Source organism: Narcine bancroftii, chromosome 1 (genome assembly GCF_036971445.1).
Source record: "Narcine bancroftii isolate sNarBan1 chromosome 1, sNarBan1.hap1, whole genome shotgun sequence".
Taxonomy (NCBI): domain Eukaryota; kingdom Metazoa; phylum Chordata; class Chondrichthyes; order Torpediniformes; family Narcinidae; genus Narcine; species Narcine bancroftii.
The window spans coordinates 104,648,493-104,669,171 of record NC_091469.1 but is presented as its reverse complement, the minus strand read 5'-3'; the positions used below and the strand labels follow the sequence as shown (position 1 = coordinate 104,669,171).

The 20,679-nt window shown below is 41.6% G+C and overlaps 1 protein-coding gene across 5 annotated transcripts in view; it reads left to right on the top strand.

Moving 5' to 3' along the window:
• Positions 1 to 20,679, top strand: part of LOC138762103 (discoidin domain-containing receptor 2-like) — a 132,150-nt gene that overhangs the window by 61,229 nt on the left and 50,242 nt on the right. For all 5 annotated transcript variants that reach the window (XM_069935432.1, XM_069935448.1, XM_069935421.1 and 2 more), the window contains exon 4: positions 6,826 to 7,054. In XM_069935432.1, the coding sequence (XP_069791533.1) occupies positions 6,826 to 7,054 (229 nt within the window). The remainder of the gene's footprint in view (positions 1 to 6,825; positions 7,055 to 20,679) is intronic.

Genomic DNA, 20,679 nt, shown 5'->3' with positions numbered 1-20,679 from the left:
TAAATTCTTAGACATACAACACGGTAACAGGCCATTTCGCCCCATGAGTCCGTGCCGCCCAATTTACACCCAATGAAAGTTCAAGCCCCATTACATTTCGAATAGTGGGAGGAAACCAGAGCCTCCAGGGAAAACCCACGCAGACACGGAAGAATGTACAATCTCTTTCCAGCCAGCGCAGGATTCGAACCCTATTCTCGATCGCTGGCGCTGTAAATGTTTGCCTTCATAAGCTTGGCACAGTTGGCTAACCGCTATGCCAACGATCCCTAGCTTATGAAGGCAAATATTTCTTATGCCTTCCCAACCGCTGATATCATCAGGGACTTTTGCACCAGTAAACAGTAAACTTCAAGCTGAACACAAAGATAATATCTGATCCACGTGGGAAGTTGGAGAAACCTTAAATTAACATTTATTAAATTTAGCCTATTTAATTGCATAATGATGTTGACATATTGCTTTCGTTTAACTGACCTAAAAATATTTTGCTGCTGATTTTCATTTGTATTTAGCATCTCAATATTAAAGATTTAAGATTCAATTTATTGTCACGTAATTAAAAATAGTGCTATATTACACGAAATTCCCTTCAGGCTGCCCTAAGGCGCACCGTCGGCAGAAATCACTGAAGCGCCACTTACAGTCAGAGAAAGAGAAGCAAAAGAGAATCCCCTCAGTGTCACAGTGTGTCCATAGATTCACCTCCAGCACTTCAATGACCCCTGTACCCACACAGAGTCCAGTCGAAACAATCAGTAATCCAAGCTCCAGAACACAATCAGGAACCCTGCAGTACCCTCTGCACCTTCTTGCAACTTAGTTCTGATATCTGTTACCCCTTCAGCCAGTCTTGAGCCAGTATCTAGCAGTCCACAGCAACAGCCCGCAGCCTGCATGTTTCTTCAATCGCAGAGCCTCTCACCAGTTTGCCACTGTGGGTACCATCCTGTGGATCATCTCCTCTGCTTCTCCTTCTCAAATGGAGGGTGGTCTCCCCATTTTCTGGTGCCCTGTGCTACTCTCCTGCTTCCCCAGAGTCTGCAACCCTTCGTGCTGCTCCCTATCATAGGCACCGCCATCTTGGACACTGACCCCCATGGTTGCAGTATTTTTTTTTTAAACTACTGTCGGCTCCATTTACAAGCCATTTGAAGCCTGTACAGAGTTGACAGCGGTTCGACTGGGTGGATGGACTCTGTGGGAGCGCTTTGTCTCCGTTCCCCACCCTCCACTTGTGCTGCCATTACAGCAGCTCTAGCAGCGCCACCATCTGGACTATCTGATGCCTCTCGTGTCAGTGTCCAACAATAGTTGGCCGGCATTGATGGATTCCAGTCGCCCTAATATTGTCTCCAATGGTCACAGTGTCCCGGTGAAACCTTTTACCATGCTCATCACTGAATGCACCAAGATCAGCAGGGAAGAGGTGCAAGTGTGAATGCAGAAAATTAATTTTCAATGGCAGGTTGCACTTTATGGTTTTGTATGCTCGAAGTAGGCTTAAAATATGGCGGGACATCACAAAAATAAGTTATATCTAAAACACGGTACGCAATAAGAAAATTTTAAGGCGACTTTCGTGATCAGCAGAACAAAATCCATAAAATGCTCAGGATGCAACATCTTAGTTGTCCAGTGTAATACCCAAAATGCAATTTCTTCTTATCCCCCATGGTAAAGATTAATTTTCTGACTCTTGCCCCCCCCTCCCCCCCACTCCTGCTTAAGGGGTACTTCAGTACACTCTTGCATCCTCCTAGAAAGTTAACATGTAAGCAAATGACGAGAAGCCACAGGGTCTCAGCAGGGACAGTCAGGGTTGCAGGCTACGACTCGAGAAAGGATACCCATCCAAAGTGCTGACTGACCATTTCTCTCCATGGACAGCTGCCTACCCCCTAAGTCTCTCCAGCTTCTTATTGTTTGTACATAGTTTCCAGCATCTACAGTTCTGGTGTTTCATTTGCCTAATCTGTGTTTCTGACCATTTTCTTTCAATTAGTACCAATGAGAGGGTTATTTTTGTGCTGTTCTTCCCCTGCCAAGGGTTAGTAAATCACTTCCCTGCCTCCTGCTGGAAGGTTTTTTTACCTTGTCTTCCCTCCCTTGATCAGAAGAACTAATGGTTTCCCCTGGCCCCCATGAGAGGGGTCATTCATTTCCTTCCTGCTAATATATTCTGTGTTAGAACCAAGCGTTCTCTCTATATTCACCTTTTCTAAACTATTAGATCACCTCCATCCCCCTGCAGTCCTCAGGAACAATTCTTGAATGGAAACAATCTTGGAATTCGATAGAGCCATTGTTTAAAAACTGGATATAAATCATCAGGTCCTTGGGATTTATCAGCTTTAAATTTTTTTAATGGATTTAAATTTAGACATACAGTGTGGTAACAGGCCATTTCAGCCCAAGAGCCCATTACCATGCTGACAACTTCTGAAACTATTTTTTAAACTCGTACTTAGTTCTTCATTCTTCTTGATCCTCCATTCTCCGAACTATCCAGCTGGTTTTCTACATCTTATGCAAAAACAAAGTAGTTATTTAATTCCTAGTCAGATAGCCAGAGGATTAATTCAGATCGAGTACCCTCTATCCGAAGTTCTAAATACCGAAAAGATCCAAAAACCAAACTTTTTCTAGCGCTGCCATGACGTCACAAGTTGAAAAGAATTCACCACCTGACTTCCCCATGTGGGGCTCTGATGCTCTGTTGGCACCAGTTTGGTAACAACCAGCTGGAAAGATAGATGCTGAATGGCTGGATGTTGGCTCAGAGAAGAAGGATGGAATCTCGAGCCATCAGTGAACGACTAAAAGAAGTTGATGGGTCAGGCAGCACATGGGGAGAAATTAGGTGCAATGGTTAGCCCTTAAACCAAAGGGCATAAATGTCAATTTTCCTCATTTCAGGTAACTCCCTCCCCTCTCTTTCCATTTCTTCTTTACCTACCCCTATTGACTTTTCCCTCCAACTCTCCTCCCTGTATCCCTATTTCTCCCACCTGTCCAACACCCTCTCACCTCATGGCCCTCGCCACCTTCTTTCCCCTTGTATATAGGCAATATCATCCATTCCCTTTTTACTTGATACAGTCTCCTGCCCTAACCATTTCTGCCCATGGGCACTGCCTGGCCCGTGGCGTTCCTCCAGCTCTTCATTGTTGTCAGCCCAGGGAATGAGGTGCGATCTCTGGGTTAGAAGCTAACACCCTTGGACCCCGCTCCGTACTCTGTGCATGCACCTGTGCACTTTGGATTCTAGGAATGAATCTTAATGGGACACATGGCATCTCTTTAATCTCTCCGTTGTGGAACAGGGAAACAAATCTGTCTTCAACCCAACCACGGCCTACACTTGAGGTGAAGCTATTGCCCTCTACTGTACTTGGTTTACAAACTGCATGCAGCTGTCTCCCGGCCACAAGCGGTCGGAAGAATTCTTTGTCCCAGAGTCATCAAGGAGAGTGGCCTCCCGGTCAGGAGTGGGAACTTCAGGCTCCCAAGCAAAACCAGGGACTGTAGTCAGGACCGGTGGTGGTGGGGAGGTGTTGGGGGTCAGCGGTGACAGTGGGGAGGTGTCAGGACTGCTGATATAGGTATTCGGCTGATGCTACAGTGTTGCTTAGTTCCAATATTCCGAACACTGAAAAACCCCAATAACCAAAAAACATCTGATCCCAAACATTTCAAATATGGGGTACTGTATCGTATCATCGTGCCTCTTGATGAAGGGATTCATAATGCTAGCATCTTGTCTCCTGCTAGAGATTTAACAGTGTTGTCCTGTTGTGGGTTAGCCTAGGTGGTTCATCCAATGCACTCATGGCCCTTGAGGGTTAAAACAGTGCATTCCTTCCCCCGACAAGGTTAATATAGTGCATTCCTCCCCCTGACAGGGTTAATACAGTGCATCCCCTCCCCTGTCAGGGATATTACAGTACATTCTCTCCCCCGAAAGGGTTAACATAGTGTATTCCTTTCCCTTCCCCCGACAGGGTTAATACAGTACATCCCCTCCCCTGACAGTGTGAATTCAGTGCATCCCCTCCCTCGACAGGGTTAAAACAGTGCATTCCTTCCCCAGCAGGGTAATACAGTGCAATTGCAAACCACTAGAGGATTAATACAGTGCTGCCCTTCTCTAGTAAAGGTGCCATAGTTGCTATTCATCAATTACCTGGCACCTCATTCTTGGCCAGCAAAGGTTTATGGCGCAGCTGAGACTGCAGTGGGAGCATAGTTTTAGTCTCCTGGCAATTGTAATAAACATGGTATGGAGAGAGAGCTGCTAAATGCAGAAGACTTGATTTCATAGTTAGCTGATTTTTCTGTTCAATGAGAGATTGAGTAGATGGGAATATATTATTTCCAAAATTCTGAAGAATTAAAGAAATTCTCATTAAAATTATGAAAATCTTGCAAATCATGCAGAAAATCCCAATGTAGAACATAGAACAATACAGAACAGTACAGGCCCTTTGGCCCCCAATGTTTTGCTGGCCTATATATTCCTACTTAAACAAAAAAAAGTATTAAATCATCCCTACCCCATAACCTTATATTTTTCTTTCATCCATGTGCCTATCTAAGAGTCTTATTAAATTCCCCTAATGTTTCAGCCTCCACTACCACCCCTGGCAAGGCATTTCAGGCACCCACAAACTCTGCGTTTATATTTTTAAAAGTTACCCCGATGTCTCCCCTAAACTCCTTTCCCTTCACTTTGTACACATGTCCTCTGGTGTTTGCTGATCCTGTCCTGGAGAACAGGAGCTGGCTGCCTTTCATAATTTTGTGGACCTCTATTAAGTCTCCTCTTAACCTTCTACGCTCCAAAGAGAAAAGTCCCAGCTCAAATAACCTTGCCTCTTAAGACTTGTTTCCCAATTCAGGCAACATCTTGGTAAATCTCCTCTGCACCCTCTGCATAGCTTCCACATCCTTCCTATAATGAGCTGACCAGAATACTCTTAAGTGTGGTCTCACCAGTCATTTTTAGAGTTGCAACATAACCTCTCTACTCTTGAATTCAATCCCTCTATTAATGAAGCCCAGAATCCCATAGGTCTTCTTAACTATCCTATCAATCTGTGTGGCAACCTTCAGGGATGCATGGATTCGAACCCCCGAAGTCCCTCTGTTCATCCAAACTCTTAAGTAACCAACCATTAACTCTGTACTCAGCCTTTTGGTTTGTCCTCCAAAATTTTTCACCTCATACTTATCTGGATTGCAATCCATTGGCTGCTTCTCCACCCAACTCTGCACCCTGTCTATGTCCTCTTGTGACCTTTGACAACCTTCAGCTTCCAACCTTCCTGTCATTCTGTAGAGAACTATAGATAGTTTAAGTGAGTGGGCAAGGGTCTGGCAGATGAGGTCATCCACTTTGGAAGAAATAAATAGTAGATCAGATTATTTAAATGGTGACAGATTGCCACAAGCTGTTGTGCAGAGGGGCTTGGGACTACTTGTGCATGAATTGCAAATGGTTGGTTTGCAGGTGCAACAGGTAATCAAGAAAGTAAGTGGAATGTTGACCTCCATTGCCAGAGGGATGGAATTTAAGAACAGGATGGTTATGCTGCAACTGTAAACAGTACTGGTGAGGCTGTTCCTGGATTACTGTGTGCATTTCTGGTCTCCTGACTTGAGAAAGGATGTACTGGCTTTGGAGGTTCACCAGGTTGATTCTGGAGATAAGGGGGTTATTTTAGGAGGAGAGATTAAGTTTCCTGGGACAGTACTCACTGAAATGCCGAAGAATGAAAGGGGATCATACAGAATTACATAAAATTATGAAAGGAACAGGGAAGATAGAGGTTCTAAAATAGGTGAAACGAGAACAAGGAGACAGTACCTAAGGATTTTGGGAAGTACCATGGATTTAGGATGGAGAGGAGGAAGAATGGTTTCCCACCCAGAGATTAGTGAATCTGAAATTCTATCTATGACCTTAAAATATATTTAAGCCACAACTTAGGTTTTTGGCATAGTTAGGAAATGAAGGGTTTGGGGAAAAAGGCAGTTAGGTGGAACTGATTCCACGTCCACATCACCCATCATCTGATGGAATGGTGGGGTAGACTCAATGGGCTGAATGGCTGATTTCTACTCCTACTTCTCATGTTTTTGACAAACTGGAAGAGTGCAGTTTCAGAACAAGGGGTCAGCCATACAGGATAGAGGTGCAGAGACATTTCTTGACAGGTTATGAAAGAGAGGAATTCTGTCTCAGAGCAGGTTCACTCATCGACCATTCAAGACAGAGATGAAGGGAATCAAGGGGTATGGGATGATGCTGGAAAATGGCAGCGAGGTAACAAAGCACCCGGGGTCTTGATGAATGAGGAAACAAGTCCAAAAGGCCTGTCCTCATCCTATTTACATTCTCCTTTAATTCCTTGTTGCCCCCTCAGGTGAATTCATGTAGGGCCTTGCTTTGTGTTACAGTTTGGTTCATGCAATACTTGGCCACCCCCTGGACATGGATAGTATGCTGTCTTCCTTCTCATTGCTTGGTGAACACTGTCCCCTGTCTCTGGGTCCTTAGAGTTGTTAATGTGGATTTGTTCACACAAGCAGGCAACATGTTGATATATGGTGATGCAACCTTGCTTCTTCCTTTATTTCTTGGTGCCTGGGGTTAATGAGGTGTCTTGCTCCCACCTGGGATGGGATAATGGATTTATGAACTGTTTGCAGCTGGGCTGACGCAGAGCTGCACTGCTTCCTGTGTTGACCTGCACAGTCCTAGCTGTCTCCAGCAGATAGCTTGTGTACACAATTAATAAACATGTGTTTTGTTGGTTTCAGGTTGGAACAGGAGCACGGGGATGGAGCCTGGTGTCCCGTCGACCTGCTGTACCCTGACAGTACCGAGTACCTACAGATTGACCTCCACGCCCTTACTTTCATCACACTGGTCGGCACACAGGGCAGACACGCCTTCGGTAGCGGTAACGAATTTGCACGTGCTTACCGTCTGGATTACAGCCGGAATGGAGAACGCTGGATACCCTGGCGAGATCGGTGGGGGCAGCAGGTGAGGAATCTGCAGTCCTGTTTTCTTCTTGTATTTCTGTAGAGATGCTCAAGATGTCGGAAAGCCAATTACATATTTTAGAAATGCAATAACAGATGCTATCAGTGCCCAGAAAATTCTTGTAGTAAATCCTTGAATAAGGAGGTTATAGTTGAGGCTTTGGTGATAATTTACCAAAGTTCTCTGGACTCTGGGCAGGTCCCAGTAGATTGGAAGATGGTGAGTGTCACCCCACTATTCAAAAAAGGATATAGCAAAAGGCAGGGAACTATAGGCCAGTTAGTTTAACATCTGTAGTTGACAAAATGCTTGAAGCTATCATTAAAAAATAAATAGTGAGGCATCTGGAGTGAAATGTCAGGCAGACTCAGCATGGACTCAGTAAAGGGAAGTCCTGATGAACAAATTTGAGGATATAACAAGTGTGGTAGATAGAGGGGAGTAGATGGATGATGTTTACCTAGAGTTCCAGAAGGTATTCATTAAGCTTCTGCATAAGTTAAGGATGCATAGAGTTGGGGGTGATGTATTAGTATGAATAGAGGTTTGGTTAACCAATAGAAAATAGAGAGTTGGGATGCAGGGGTGTTTTTCTAGTTGGCAGTTGGTAGTGAGTGGAGTGCCACAGGGTCAGTGCTGGTCTCACTACTGTACACAACATACATTGACGATCTTGAAGAGGGGACACAGTGTTAGTGTATCTAGGTTTGCTGATAACACTTAATTGAGTGGAAAAGCAAATTGTGCAGAGGATGCGGAGAGTTTGCAGAGAGATAGATAGGTGGGCAAGGATCTAGCAGATGGAATACAATGTTGGCAAATGTGAGGTTATCCACTTTGGAAGGAAAAATGGAAGATCAGAATATTATTTAAGTGGTAAGCAATTGCAGCATGCTAACATGAAGCATTTGAGAGAGCTTGTACATGAATCACAAAAGTATGCTGGTTTGCAGGTGCAACAGGCTATCAAGAAGGCAAATGGAATGTTGGCCTTCATTGCTAGAGGGATGGAATATAGGAGCAGGAGATTATGCTGCAACTGTAAAAAGATACTGTTGAGCCCGCTCCTGGATTACTGCGTGCAGTCTGATCACTACTTGAGGAAGGATGCACAGCATTTGGAAGCCATGCAGAGGAGTTTCACCAGGTTGATTCCAGAGATGAGGGTGTAGCCTATGAAGATTGGGATTGTACTCACTGGAATTTAAAAGAATGAGAGGGAATCTTGTAGAAACATATAAAGTTATGAAAGGCATAAGCCCCTTTCACACTTGCAAGTGATCCCAGGAATTAACGGCTAATCGGTCTTTAAAATGTCTAGTGTGAAAGGAAAATCAGCTCAATGCCAGTGTCGGATGACATAATCTCAACCCCTTGTACAATCCCCAGCATATTCAATCATGTAAGTCTGAAACGGGGGGGGGGGGGCGTTGCAAGATGGCGTAGAAGAAAGACGTGTAATTCCACCTTACCCCAGCTAGATTCTTAAGTATCCGAATTTAAAAATTACAAAAGTGGTTAAAAATAGTATTTACAGCCCTCTGAATAAGAGTGATTTAATATGGCTACTAATGTGAAGAAATCTAAAGCTCAACTTCAGAAAAAACTACCTTCTAAAAGTGTAGAAGAATTGAGGCCTACCTGCACAGCTGAATCCACAGAGTCATTGTTGGGAGCCTCCAAACCTCAGAGAACTCCTGCCCGTTTGAGTTTGACGTCGCAAGATGGCGCTGGCAAGATGTCGCCGTTGCCGTCCCACGTGAACGTGACGCCGGGCGTGCTTGGCAGCCCGGCCGACAGAGGATCCTGTGAGCCTGCAACACTGTCTGGTGGCCCGGGGACGCGCAGTGTAGCATCAGAAGATGCACCTGCGCGTTCAGCGGTTCTGTCGGGTATGCACGGAGCCTCCTAAGTGCGTGAACTCTTGGAAAAGGTGTGGACTGTGGGGGAGCCCGAATGGCGCGGCCTGACGAGGTCGATGTGCCACCATTGGGTATCCAAACCCGCACCCGCACAGGTAAAGAACCTATTGTGCCTGAGGAGGAAGAGGAACTTAGCTTGCTGGAATCTACTCAGGAGGAGGAGTCTGAAGTTAGAGAAGGTAGGCCTCAAAAGATAGTTATGGATCCTGGACTGGACTCAGTGTTCACTGTTTTGGAAGGGATTGCTTGTCAAATGGAGAATATGTCAAAACAAATGTCAACTCAAATGACCCAAGGATTTATGGAGGTGAAAACAAAAATGAATACTTTGTGTGATGAAATGACAACTATGAAACAAGAAATGACTGTAGTTAAAAGTGATATTAGCAGATGTATAAAATCTGTTGATACTGTGCAAGATAATTTTTAGAAAATTGAAACAGCTTTTTCTGAATGTCAAAATCAGGTGGAGTGTAATAGGGATAAAATGGAAAAAGTGGAAGGTTCTTTTGTAGATTGGAGCATTCAAAAAAGGGATTTATTGAAGAAGGTTGATTCGTTGGAAAATCAAAGCTGAAGGAATAATGTGAAAATAGTTGGTCTTCCAGAGGATATTGAAGGTTCCGATCCAATAAAACATTTTAAGCACTGGATTCCTGAAGTATTGGGCAAGGAGTTTTTTCCTGAAGGTTTGGAATTGGATTGAGCTCATAGAGCATTGAGGAAGAAACCACTTCCAGAACAAACACCGAGAGCGGTTCTGATTCGTTGTTTGAAATATCAAAATAGAGAGATGATCTTACGAATGGCGGTACAGAAAGCATGACAGAGTTGATCTCCGTTGATGGTTCAAAATAACAGTGTGTGTTTCTATGCCGATTTAAGTCAAGAGGTTATTAGAAGACGACGGGAATTTAATTCGGCTAAAGATAAACCATGGCGAAAGGGTTATAAGTTTGCCTTTCGTTATCCTGTGATTCTGAAAGTTTTTTATGGAACTTTTCAATCCCAATTTTTTGAGAATGATCATGATGCTTTGGATTTTGCTAATTCATTGCCAGAATTGTGAAGGAATGGTCGGTTTTCACATCATCTCCTAAGAGGAAGGTAAATGGAAATGGGAATGGGAGCGGGTATGGGAAGAATGGTAAGAATAGAAAGAAAGAAGAGCTGACACAGTCTTCTTGACATTGAAGACCCAGAACAATCACTGTGTTTGGAATCATTGGGCTGAATATATCTATTATATTTGATTGTGCTTACTTTAATAATGAGTATGCGTCTGGCTGGGGGGAGGGGGTGGATGACACCAAAAGCTTTGATAGTCATCTGCCAATAGTGGGTTTACCACACCCAGATTTTTAGGGTGTTACTACCTTTGGATATTTTTTTTTAATTTTTGGGTTACTTTTACTTTTTGAGGGGGAGAGAGGGGGAATTTTTTTTTTCTTTCTCCTTGTTTTCTTTCTGTCTAGTAAGGGTTTTTTTTTACTTTGAAGATTTATAGGGGGGAGCGTTACTTTATAGTCTGTAAATAGTTAGTAAAAATGTCTACTTTGAATTTTGCAACTTTTAATGTTCAAGGATTAAATAATGCAATTAAGTGAAAGCAGGGATTGGCTTTTATTTAAAAAAAATGAAAATTGATATTGCCTTTTTACAAGAGACACATTTGACAGAAAAAGAACATTTGAAATCGAAAAGAGACTGGGTTGGATATGTGTTTTCTTCTTTTAATTCTAAGGCAAGAGGGGCAGTGATTTTGATTCATAAAAATTTACCATTTGAACTGGAATCGTCAGAGGGAAATGTTGGGAGAGTTTTATGAGAGAATTGTAAAATTTTTGCTGAATCTTGGACTTATCTTTAATCTCTATGTACCCAATATAGATGATGAGCGGTTTATTTCAGAAGCTTTTTTATTGTTAACTCGAGCTAACGAAAATATTTTAGTTGGGGGAGATTTTAATTGTGTTTTGGACCCTTTATTGGATAGAAATCCAAAAAGTATAAGGAAATCCAAGATGGCAACACAAATTGGTCCATTGATGAAAGATTTAAATTTGGTAGATATTTGGAGAAAGGTTTATCCTACAGAGAAAGATTTTCTTTTATTCTTCACAACATGATACGTTTTCTAGAATAGATTTTTATTTGGTATCAGCACAACTACAGGGTAGAGTATTTCAAGCTGAATATAAAAGTAGAGTTATATCAGACCATTCGTTATTATTCTTTTCTTGTGAAAGTTCGGAAGTAGTGCGTTCGTCGTACAGATGGAGGTTTAATGCAATGTTACTGAAAAAAACAGTTTGTTACTTTTATTAAAGAACATATCTCTTTATTTCTGACTGAGAATGTTAATTCTGTGGATAGTCATTTTGTATTATGGGACGCTTTGAAAGCTTATTTGAGAGGGCAGATCATTAGTTATTCTACGAAAGTTAAGAAACAATATATGGCAGAAAGTTTAAGGTTGGAAGAACAGATTGCTGAGTTAGAGAAAAACTTTCAGAAGGATGTGACAGAAGACAAAAAAGCTACCTTAGCAAAGTTGAAATTAGGTTATAATACATTACAAACTTTGAGCGCTTAATTAATCAATCTAAACAACGTTATTATGAGTTGGGAGAGAGAGCTCATAAGGTACTTGCTTGGCAACTGAAAACTGAACAGACATCTCGGACTATTAATGCTATTAAACAGAATTCGATAGTTACCTATAAGCCTCAGGAAATTAATGACCAGTTTTATTCATTTTATCAAAAATTATATACTTCTGAGGGGAAGCAAGACAATGGTTCTAATGAATCTTATTTATCTAAATTAATGTTTCCGGTATTAGTAGAGAAAGATATTCAAGAATTGGAATCTCCATTTACAGATTTTGAAATTAAGGAAGCTATAAAGGAAATGCCAAATGGAAAGTCCCCAGGGGATGATGGATTTTCTGTGGAATTCTATAAAAAATTTTATGATGATTTATCTAATATATTTGGAGATGTGTTAAAACAAGTTACTGAGGATCAGATGTTACCAGAATCTTGTTCAAGTGCTTTAATAACTGTTATCCCGAAAAAAGATAGAAATCCATTAAAAGTGTCTTCATATAGATTATTTCCCTATTAAATGTAGATTATAAAATTATAGCAAAAGTAATAGACTTGCTAAGTATTTACCCAAGTTGATACATACTGATCAAACAGGTTTTATTAAAAATAGAAATGCATCAGATAATATTCTTCAATTAATTACTTTGGTCAATGCATACCGAAAGCAGCCTAACCATCCTATGGTGGTTGCACTAGATGCAGAAAAGGCTTTTGATAGGGTTGAATGGGATTTTTTAATTTAAGGTGTTAGAAAAGTTTAAATTTGGCCCTTTATTTATTGGTTGGGTTAAAGCTTTATATACAAACCAGATTGCCAGAGAGGTGATAAATGGTCAGGTTTCTTTACCATTTACGTTGACTCGTTCAACTCGGCAGGGCTGCCCATTGTCACCTGCCTTATTTGCATTGGCTCTTGATCAGTTGGCTAAGACTATTAGGCAAAATGATGAAAGTAGAGGGATGAAGGTTATGAATGAAGAATATAAGATCAATTTATTTGCAGATGATGTTTTGATATATTTGACAGAATCAAAACGGTCATTGAAGGAGTGTTTGTCGAAATTTGGAGAATTATCTGGATATAATGTTAATTGGGATAAGAGTGAAATTTTACCAGTCGGAATAGGAGATTATTCTGAATTTAAAACTATTACAAAATTAAAGTGGACAAATAAAATTAAATATTTAGGTGTGTTTGTAGATGCTAACTATCAGTCATTGTATCAGTTAAATTATGTGTCTATACTAAAACGGATTAAAGCAGATTTGATTAAATGGAAAGATCTTCCATTAACTTTGATTGGCTGGGTCAATTGTATTAAAATTAATATTTTTCCCTGAATTCAATATTTATTTCAGTCAATACCTTGTTTACTTTCAAAGGGCTTTTTTCAGGATCTGAATAAGGCAGTGCGGGAGTTTTTATGGAAGGGTAAATTAGCTCGAGTGGCATTGCATAAACTTACATGGAAATACACGTTGGGTGGACTTCAATTGCCACATTTTCAAAATTATTACGAAGCGGCCCAGTTGAAATTTATTAGTAGATTGATGGACTTAGATCAACCTCCTAGCTGGGCTAGGGTGGAAATAGTATGTATTTCTGAGGCTGAGGTACATCAATTTATATTTCGTTGGAATTCACATTTGTTACAGGAACATAATATGCCAGTATTGAAACATTTGTTAAAGATTTGGATTAAAAGAAATATGGTTTGGGGATCAAAAGGTAAATTATCAATTTTAACTCCATTGTATAATAATCAGTTTATTCCTTTTTCAATGTTTAATAATTATTTAAAGAGTTGGAATTCTAAGGGTATAAAGACAATACAGGATTGTTTTGAAGAGGGACAATTTCTTTGTTTTAATCAATTGAGGGAAAGATTTAGTATATCTGTAAATTCTCTGTTTGTGTATTATCAACTCAAAGCCTTGGTAAAAGATAATTATGGTCGAGAGATGAATTTATTTACTTTGACGAGATTTGAATCTTTGATTTCCTCTGTATCAAAGAGGGGTTATACTTCAGTTATGTACCATTTGTTACAGGATAACATTGATAAACCAGATTGGGAAAAATCTAAACTTAAGTGGGAAAGTGACTTAGCGTTTATTTTCCCTGAAGATGATTGGGTGGATATGTGTCAGGATAATGTAATTAAATTGACTAATATAAGATATGGAATGATTAATTATAATTTTGTACATCAATTATATTTGACCCCAGAGAAATTGAAAAAATATGTGTTTAGTAATTTGGATTCTTGTTTTAGATGTGGTTTATGTACTGGAACTTTTTTTGCATGTGTTAAAGTTCGACCATTTTGGCAAGGAATTAAGGTAGTTTTGGAAAAATTATATAACCTTAAACTACCATAAGATCCAACGATTTTTTTGTTGGGTGATATGGTTTCTCTGAGAGGAATAGGGCTGGATAAAATTCAAATTACTTTTGTACGTTTAGTGCTATCAGTAGTGCTTAAATGTGTAGCTAGTACCTGGAAAGATACTACAGAGATTAATACAGCACGCTGGCATAATGAATTGAAAGCTTGTATTGTTATGGGAAAAATTACATAATTTACATGATAACTATTCTTTCTTTGTTGATAAATGGTTTTCATATCTGGAGTATATGCATTTAGATATATTTTGAATTGCTATTAATACTTAAAATTTTCTTTTAATAATTCACATTTTTGGCTCCCCATCAGGGAACTGGCTGAAGGGGTGGGTGGGTGGGATGGTTTTTTTGTTAGATTGTTGGTTTTTTTTATATATATTTCTGTAAAATTAATGTTTGATTGTTATTAGACTGTATGTTATGCTTTTATTATCTTTTAAATAAAGTTTGAAAAAAAATGTAAGTCTGAAACAGGTAATTGCTTTGTGGGATGGAAATGATCCAAGTTTTTGTGTGAGAGCAGGAATGTAAAGGAAGAAAATATTAAAATGAAGATATAAACTTTGTCGTGGGAAAGTTGGTAGCGTTATAGTGCACAATTTATAAAGTCCCTGCGATAAAGCAATGACAAACCTGACTTCCCAGAATGCTATGCTGCAAAGAATCCCCTCTATGAATGCTCTTTGCATGCAACTGTGCATACATCCCTTTTGCTGCTGCATGGCATTCTGGGAGGGCAGATCCACCATCGCTTTTTCCCATGGTATTTATAAATAGTACGCGATTGCGCTACAAACTTTCCCATGCTCTATAAACTACGTGCTATAGCACTATCAACTTTCCTACCCTGTTGAGAAAATGTCCGCTGTTGCTATTTATAGCTAGCACTTTCCCACGGTCCCTTATAAAGGTTTATATAGGTCAACACAACCACAACAGGGGCTGAAGGGCTCATACTGTGCTGTACATAAAGCTTAATTATGTTATAATTAGGCATGATTAATTTTGTTCAAATATGATCATAATACATTGATCAGGTTTTAGGGCAAGTCATGACATCACTGGTAGAAGGTAGAATAGTTCTAACCCTGGGGATGGCTCCTTGCAAGTGTGAAAAGCCAAACCCCCATTCCTTTCCCAGGACATTGAACTTAGTGGGACACAAATGTGAAAGGGGCTATAGATAAATAGAGGTAGATAACTTGTCTCCATTGAACTAGGGAACATAGCCTCAAAATTCAGGGTGGTAGATTTAGGATAGAGATGAGGAGGAACTGCTTTTCCAGAGGGTGGTGAATCTAAGTATGTGCTGCCCAATGAAGCAGTGGAAGCTACCTCAGTAAATTTATTTAAGATAAGGTTGGATAGATTTTTACATAGAAGGGGAATTAATGGATATGGGGAAAAGACAGGTAGATGGAGATGAGCCTATCATCAGATCAGCCTTGATCTCTTTGAATGACAGAGCAGGCTCGATGGGCCGGATGACCAACTCCTGCTCTTATTTCTTATCTTCTTAATGACATGCTTCTTAAATAATAGTGTTTATTCAATTCTATCCTGCCACCTCAGTTTAAACCTGTCCTATTCTTCCCTGTCAATGAATTACCATGTGGCATTATTTTTGACTCTGCTTTAAAATTCCACACTCCAGATTACCACGTGTTTATTCACGCAGTAGAAACAAAATGAGAGCTGATTATTGAAAGATGAGAGATAGCAGAAGAGAATGTAAGGGCATGAGAGCAGGAGTTGGCAATCTGTGCTCTTGAGTCCATTCTTAAAAATCATGGTCAGTGTTCCACTTCTCCCATTATCCACCTCTATCCCTCTACCTGTTGTTTCCTTTAATATCCTGAAATCTATCCATCTCTGTTTTGAATAAACCTAATGACTGAACTTCCACTGCCCCTGAGGTAGAAAACCCTCTGAATAAAGAGATTTCTCCTCACCTCTGTCCTTATTTCTGAGACTGTGATCTCTGGTTCTCAGCTCCTCCTCTAAGGAACCATCCTGCCCTCATCCAACCTGAGTTTTAATTAGATCTTATTATTTCTTCAAGTTCAAGTTTATTATTATCCTACCTCAAGTTGTACAACCGGACAAAACAATGTTCTTCAGTACTCGGTGTAAAAACATGAATAGACATAGCATACATGTTTACAAGAAATCTATATGCATTGCATGAATAATAATAAATATTGTTAAATAAAGAGTAGAACCTCAAAGGAATTGTATGAGCAGTTTCATCAGGCATTCAGCGTTCTCACTGCCTGTGGGAAGAAGTTGTTTCTCAGCCTCGTGGTTCTGGCTCTGATACTCCTGCATCTCTTTCCCAATGGGAGTAGCTGAAAGATATTGTGTGCAGGGTGGAAGAGGGCCTTAATAATTTTGTGAGCCTCTTCAGACAATGATCCCAGTCGATCAAGTCGATTGGGGATGATGGTGGGGGGGGGGGAAGACCCCAATGGTCATGTGGATTGACCACAGATCCAATACTCTACAGCAATGTACCACACTGTGATGCAGCCGGCCAGGATGCTCTCGATAGAGTTCATGTAGAAAGTTGACAGGATGGTGGCCGGTAGCCTTGCCTGTCTTAGAAGTGCAATTGCTTTTGCGCCTTCCTGACAAGTGTGATGTATGTCCACAATAGATCACTAGTTAAGTGGACTCCACAATGTTCTTCTCAACTGCAAAGTTCTGCAATGCAAAGAGATCTGGGTATTGTAGTTGTGTGATTTTCAAAAGACAAGTACACAGGTAGAGCAGTAGTTAGGAAAGCTGACAGAATTCGTTCTTCATTTTCTTGGATATTTATGCTCCAGTTATGTGAGACATTGGTGAGATCGCATCTGGAGCACTACTCACATTATTGCTTTCTTTCCTAAGGAAGAATATTAATGCATTAGAAGTCGATTTGCTGGAAAACTACCTGGAAAGTCCAGTTTGCCTTGTGTGCCGGGGTTTAGATTAGTGATAGGGGACTTGTCTGAAACACAAGATCCTGAGGGGTCTGATGGATGGCTGTGGAAAGGATGCTTTTCCCCAACCCTCCCCCCCCCCCCCCCCCCCTGAGAGAGAATAAAGAACTAGATGTCACTATTTAAAATTAAGGTGCTGTCCATTTAAGGCAGAGGACATTGAGAATAGGAACATGCCTTTCAGCTCACCATTGACATGCCAACCGTGAGACACTCATCAAAAATAATACCATTTACCATCATTTTGGTAATTTCAGTTGTGTGTATGTTTGCACCAACCCCTCAGGCAGTGTATTCCAGATTCTCACCACCCTCTGCATGAAAGGCTCTATCTCAGATCCCCTCTGAATCTTGGTGGCTTTATTTGAAGTCTGTCCTCAAGATATTGACATCCCTGCCTGCCATGGAGGAAAATGTCCTACTGTCTATCGTACCCATTCCCCTCATAACTATATTCCTCTTTCATCCATCCCCCTCCCCCCACATCCAGCCTCCTATGATTCAAGGAAAACAAGCTCAGCATTTCCAGTCTCCTCATCACTGAAGAACACAATTCCAGGCAACATCCTGGGGAATTTCCTCTGCACCATCTCCAGTGCAATCACAGCCCTCCTCTAGCATGGCAACCAGCTCTGCACCCAATGTTCCAGCTGCATGCACCAATGTTTTAAAAGGTTGTTCCATAACTTCACTTTTTTGAGGGCAACTTCAAAATTCCTTCTTTTAAGTTGAAGTTTATCATCATCCCACAGTACATATCTTCTTTCTTTCTTTGGCTTGGCTTCGCGGACGAAGATTTATGGAGGGGGTAAATGTCCACGTCAGCTGCAGGCTCGTTTGTGGCTGACAAGTCCGATGCGGGACAGGCAGACGCGGTTGCAGCGGTTGCAGGGGAAAATTGGTTGGTTGGGGTTGGGTGTTGGGTTTTTCCTCCTTTGTCTTTTGTCAGTGAGGTGGGCTCTGCGGTCTTCTTCAAAGGAGGTTGCTGCCCGTCGAACTGTGAGGCACCAAGATGCACGGTTTGAGGCGATATCAGCCCACTGGCGGTGGTCAATGTGGCAGGCACCAAGAGATTTCTTTAGGCAGTTCTTGTACCTCTTCTTTGGTGCACCTCTGTCACGGTGGCCAGTGGAGAGCTCGCCATATAACACGATCTTGGGAAGGCGATGGTCCTCCATTCTGGAGACGTGACCTACCCAGCGCAGTTGGATCTTCAGCAGCGTGGATTCGATGCTGTCGGCCTCTGCCATCTCGAGTACTTCGATGTTAGGGATGAAGTCACTCCAATGAATGTTGAGGATGGAGTGGAGACAATGCTGGTGGAAGCGTTCTAGGAGCCGTAGGTGATGCCAGTAGAGGACCCATGATTCAGAGCCGAACAAGAGTGTGGGTATGACAACGGCTCTGTATACGCTTATCTTTGTGAGGTTTTTCAGTTGGTTGTTTTTCCAGACTCTTTTGTGTAGTCTTCCAAAGGCGCTATTTGCCTTGGCAAGTCTGTTGTCTATCTCGTTGTCGATCCTTGAATCTGATGAAATGGTGCAGCCGAGATAGGTAAACTGGTTGACCGTTTTGAGTTTTGTGTGCCCGATGGAGATGTGGGGGGGCTGGTAGTCATGGTGGGGAGCTGGCTGATTGAGGACCTCAGTTTTCTTCAGGCTGACTTCCAGGCCAAACATTTTGGCAGTTTCCGCAAAACAGGACGTCAAGCGCTGAAGAGCTGGCTCTGAATGGGCAACTAAAGCGGCATCGTCTGCAAAGAGTAGTTCACGGACAAGTTGCTCTTGTGTCTTGGTCTGAGCTTGCAGGCGCCTCAGATTGAAGAGACTGCCATCCGTGCGGTACCGGATGTAAACAGCGTCTTCATTGTTGAGGTCTTACATGGCTTGGTTCAGCATCATGCTGAAGAAGATTGAAAAGAGGGTGGGTGCGAGAACGCAGCCTTGCTTCACGCCATTGTTAATGGAGAAGGGTTCAGAGAGCTCATTGCTGTATCTGACCTGACCTTGTTGGTTTTCGTGCAGTTGGATAACCATGTTGAGGAACTTTGGGGGGCATCCGATGCGCTTTAGTATTTGCCAAAGCCCTTTCCTGCTCACGGTGTCGAAAGCTTTGGTGAGGTCAACAAAGGTGATGTAGAATCCTTTGTTTTGTTCTCTGCACTTTTCTTGGAGCTGTCTGAGGGCAAAGACCATGTCAGTAGTTCCTCTGTTTGCGCGAAAGCCGCTCTGTGATTCTGGGAGAACATTCTCGGCGACACTAGGTATTATTCTATTTAGGAGAATCCTAGTGAAGATTTTGCCTGCAATGGAGAGCAGCGTGATTCCCCTGTAGTTTGAGCAGTCTGATTTCTCGCCTTTGTTTTTGTACAGGGTGATGATGATGGCATCACGAAAGGTCCTGAGGCAGTTTTCCTTGGTCCCAACAAAGCTTGAAAAACTCATGCAGTTTGACATGCAGAGTTTTACCGCCAGCCTTCCAGACCTCTGGGGTGATTCCATCCATACCTGCTGCTTTGCCACTTTTCAGTTGTTCAATTGCCTTATATGTCTCTTCCCGGGTGAGGACCTCATCCAGCTCTAGCCTTAGGGGCTGTTGAGGGAGCTGGAGCAGGACGGAATCTTGGACTGAGCGGTTGGCACTGAAAAGAGATTGGTTAGTGTTCTGACCATCGGTTGAGCATTTCTCCAGACTACGGAGCGCGCTCACACAGGCCCACTCACACACACTACACAATCCCATTAAACTTAAAAATATAATTTTAAATATGATTTACTCGGTTACAGGGTACCATTCATCAATCTCACATCCTGCAGGAAGAAGCTATTCCCCAGCTTGGCAGTCCTGACTTTGATGCTCCTGTACCTCCTTTTTGATGGCAGTGGGTCAAAGATACAGTGTGCTGGATAGAAAAGGTCCTCTATAATTCTTTGAGCCCTATTTAAACAATGCTCCTAGTAAATGTCGACAGTAAAGGAAAGGGAGTCCCCAGTGATCTTCTCAGCAGATTTGATGATCCTCTCTATTGACTTATGAACTACTATTGTGTGTACTTGCATGGCCAACTTCCAGTATCCTTGGATATACATCTAGGTCCCTCTGTTCCTCAGTACTTTCTAGATCCCTTCTTGTATATGTCCTATCCAGATTAGTATTCTATATTAGTATTAAATTCCACCTGTCACTGAATTCCATCAAAAGCAAATATTTTCCTCTGAGATTTGTAAATCTTTGAAAATATCTAATACACATGTAGAGAGATTCTGGATAAACAAGGAGGTAAAGGGTGATAATGCAAAGTTGAAGTTATGATCAGATTACTCATAAACTTGCATCAGTAAATCCTTCCCTTCCTCCAGCCAAGTTTCAGTAACGACCGCATCGTAGTTCCAAGTACTGATCCAAGCTCTAAATTCATCCTCTTTATTCTGAATACTTCTAATATTGAAATAGACACATTTCAACCCCGCTAAATGGCTACATTTACTTTTTGTCCCCTGCCTGTCCTTCCTCACAAACTCAGAACAAATTCTGCCCTAATCTCTGCACTCACATTCTGGTTCTCACCCCCCTGCCAAATTAGTTTAAACCCTTCCCCAATAGCTATAGAAAACCTGCCTGCCAGGATATTGATCTCTTTCCAGTTCGGGTGCAGCCTGTCTTTTTTTTTTAACAGGTCAGACCTTCCTCAAAAGAGATT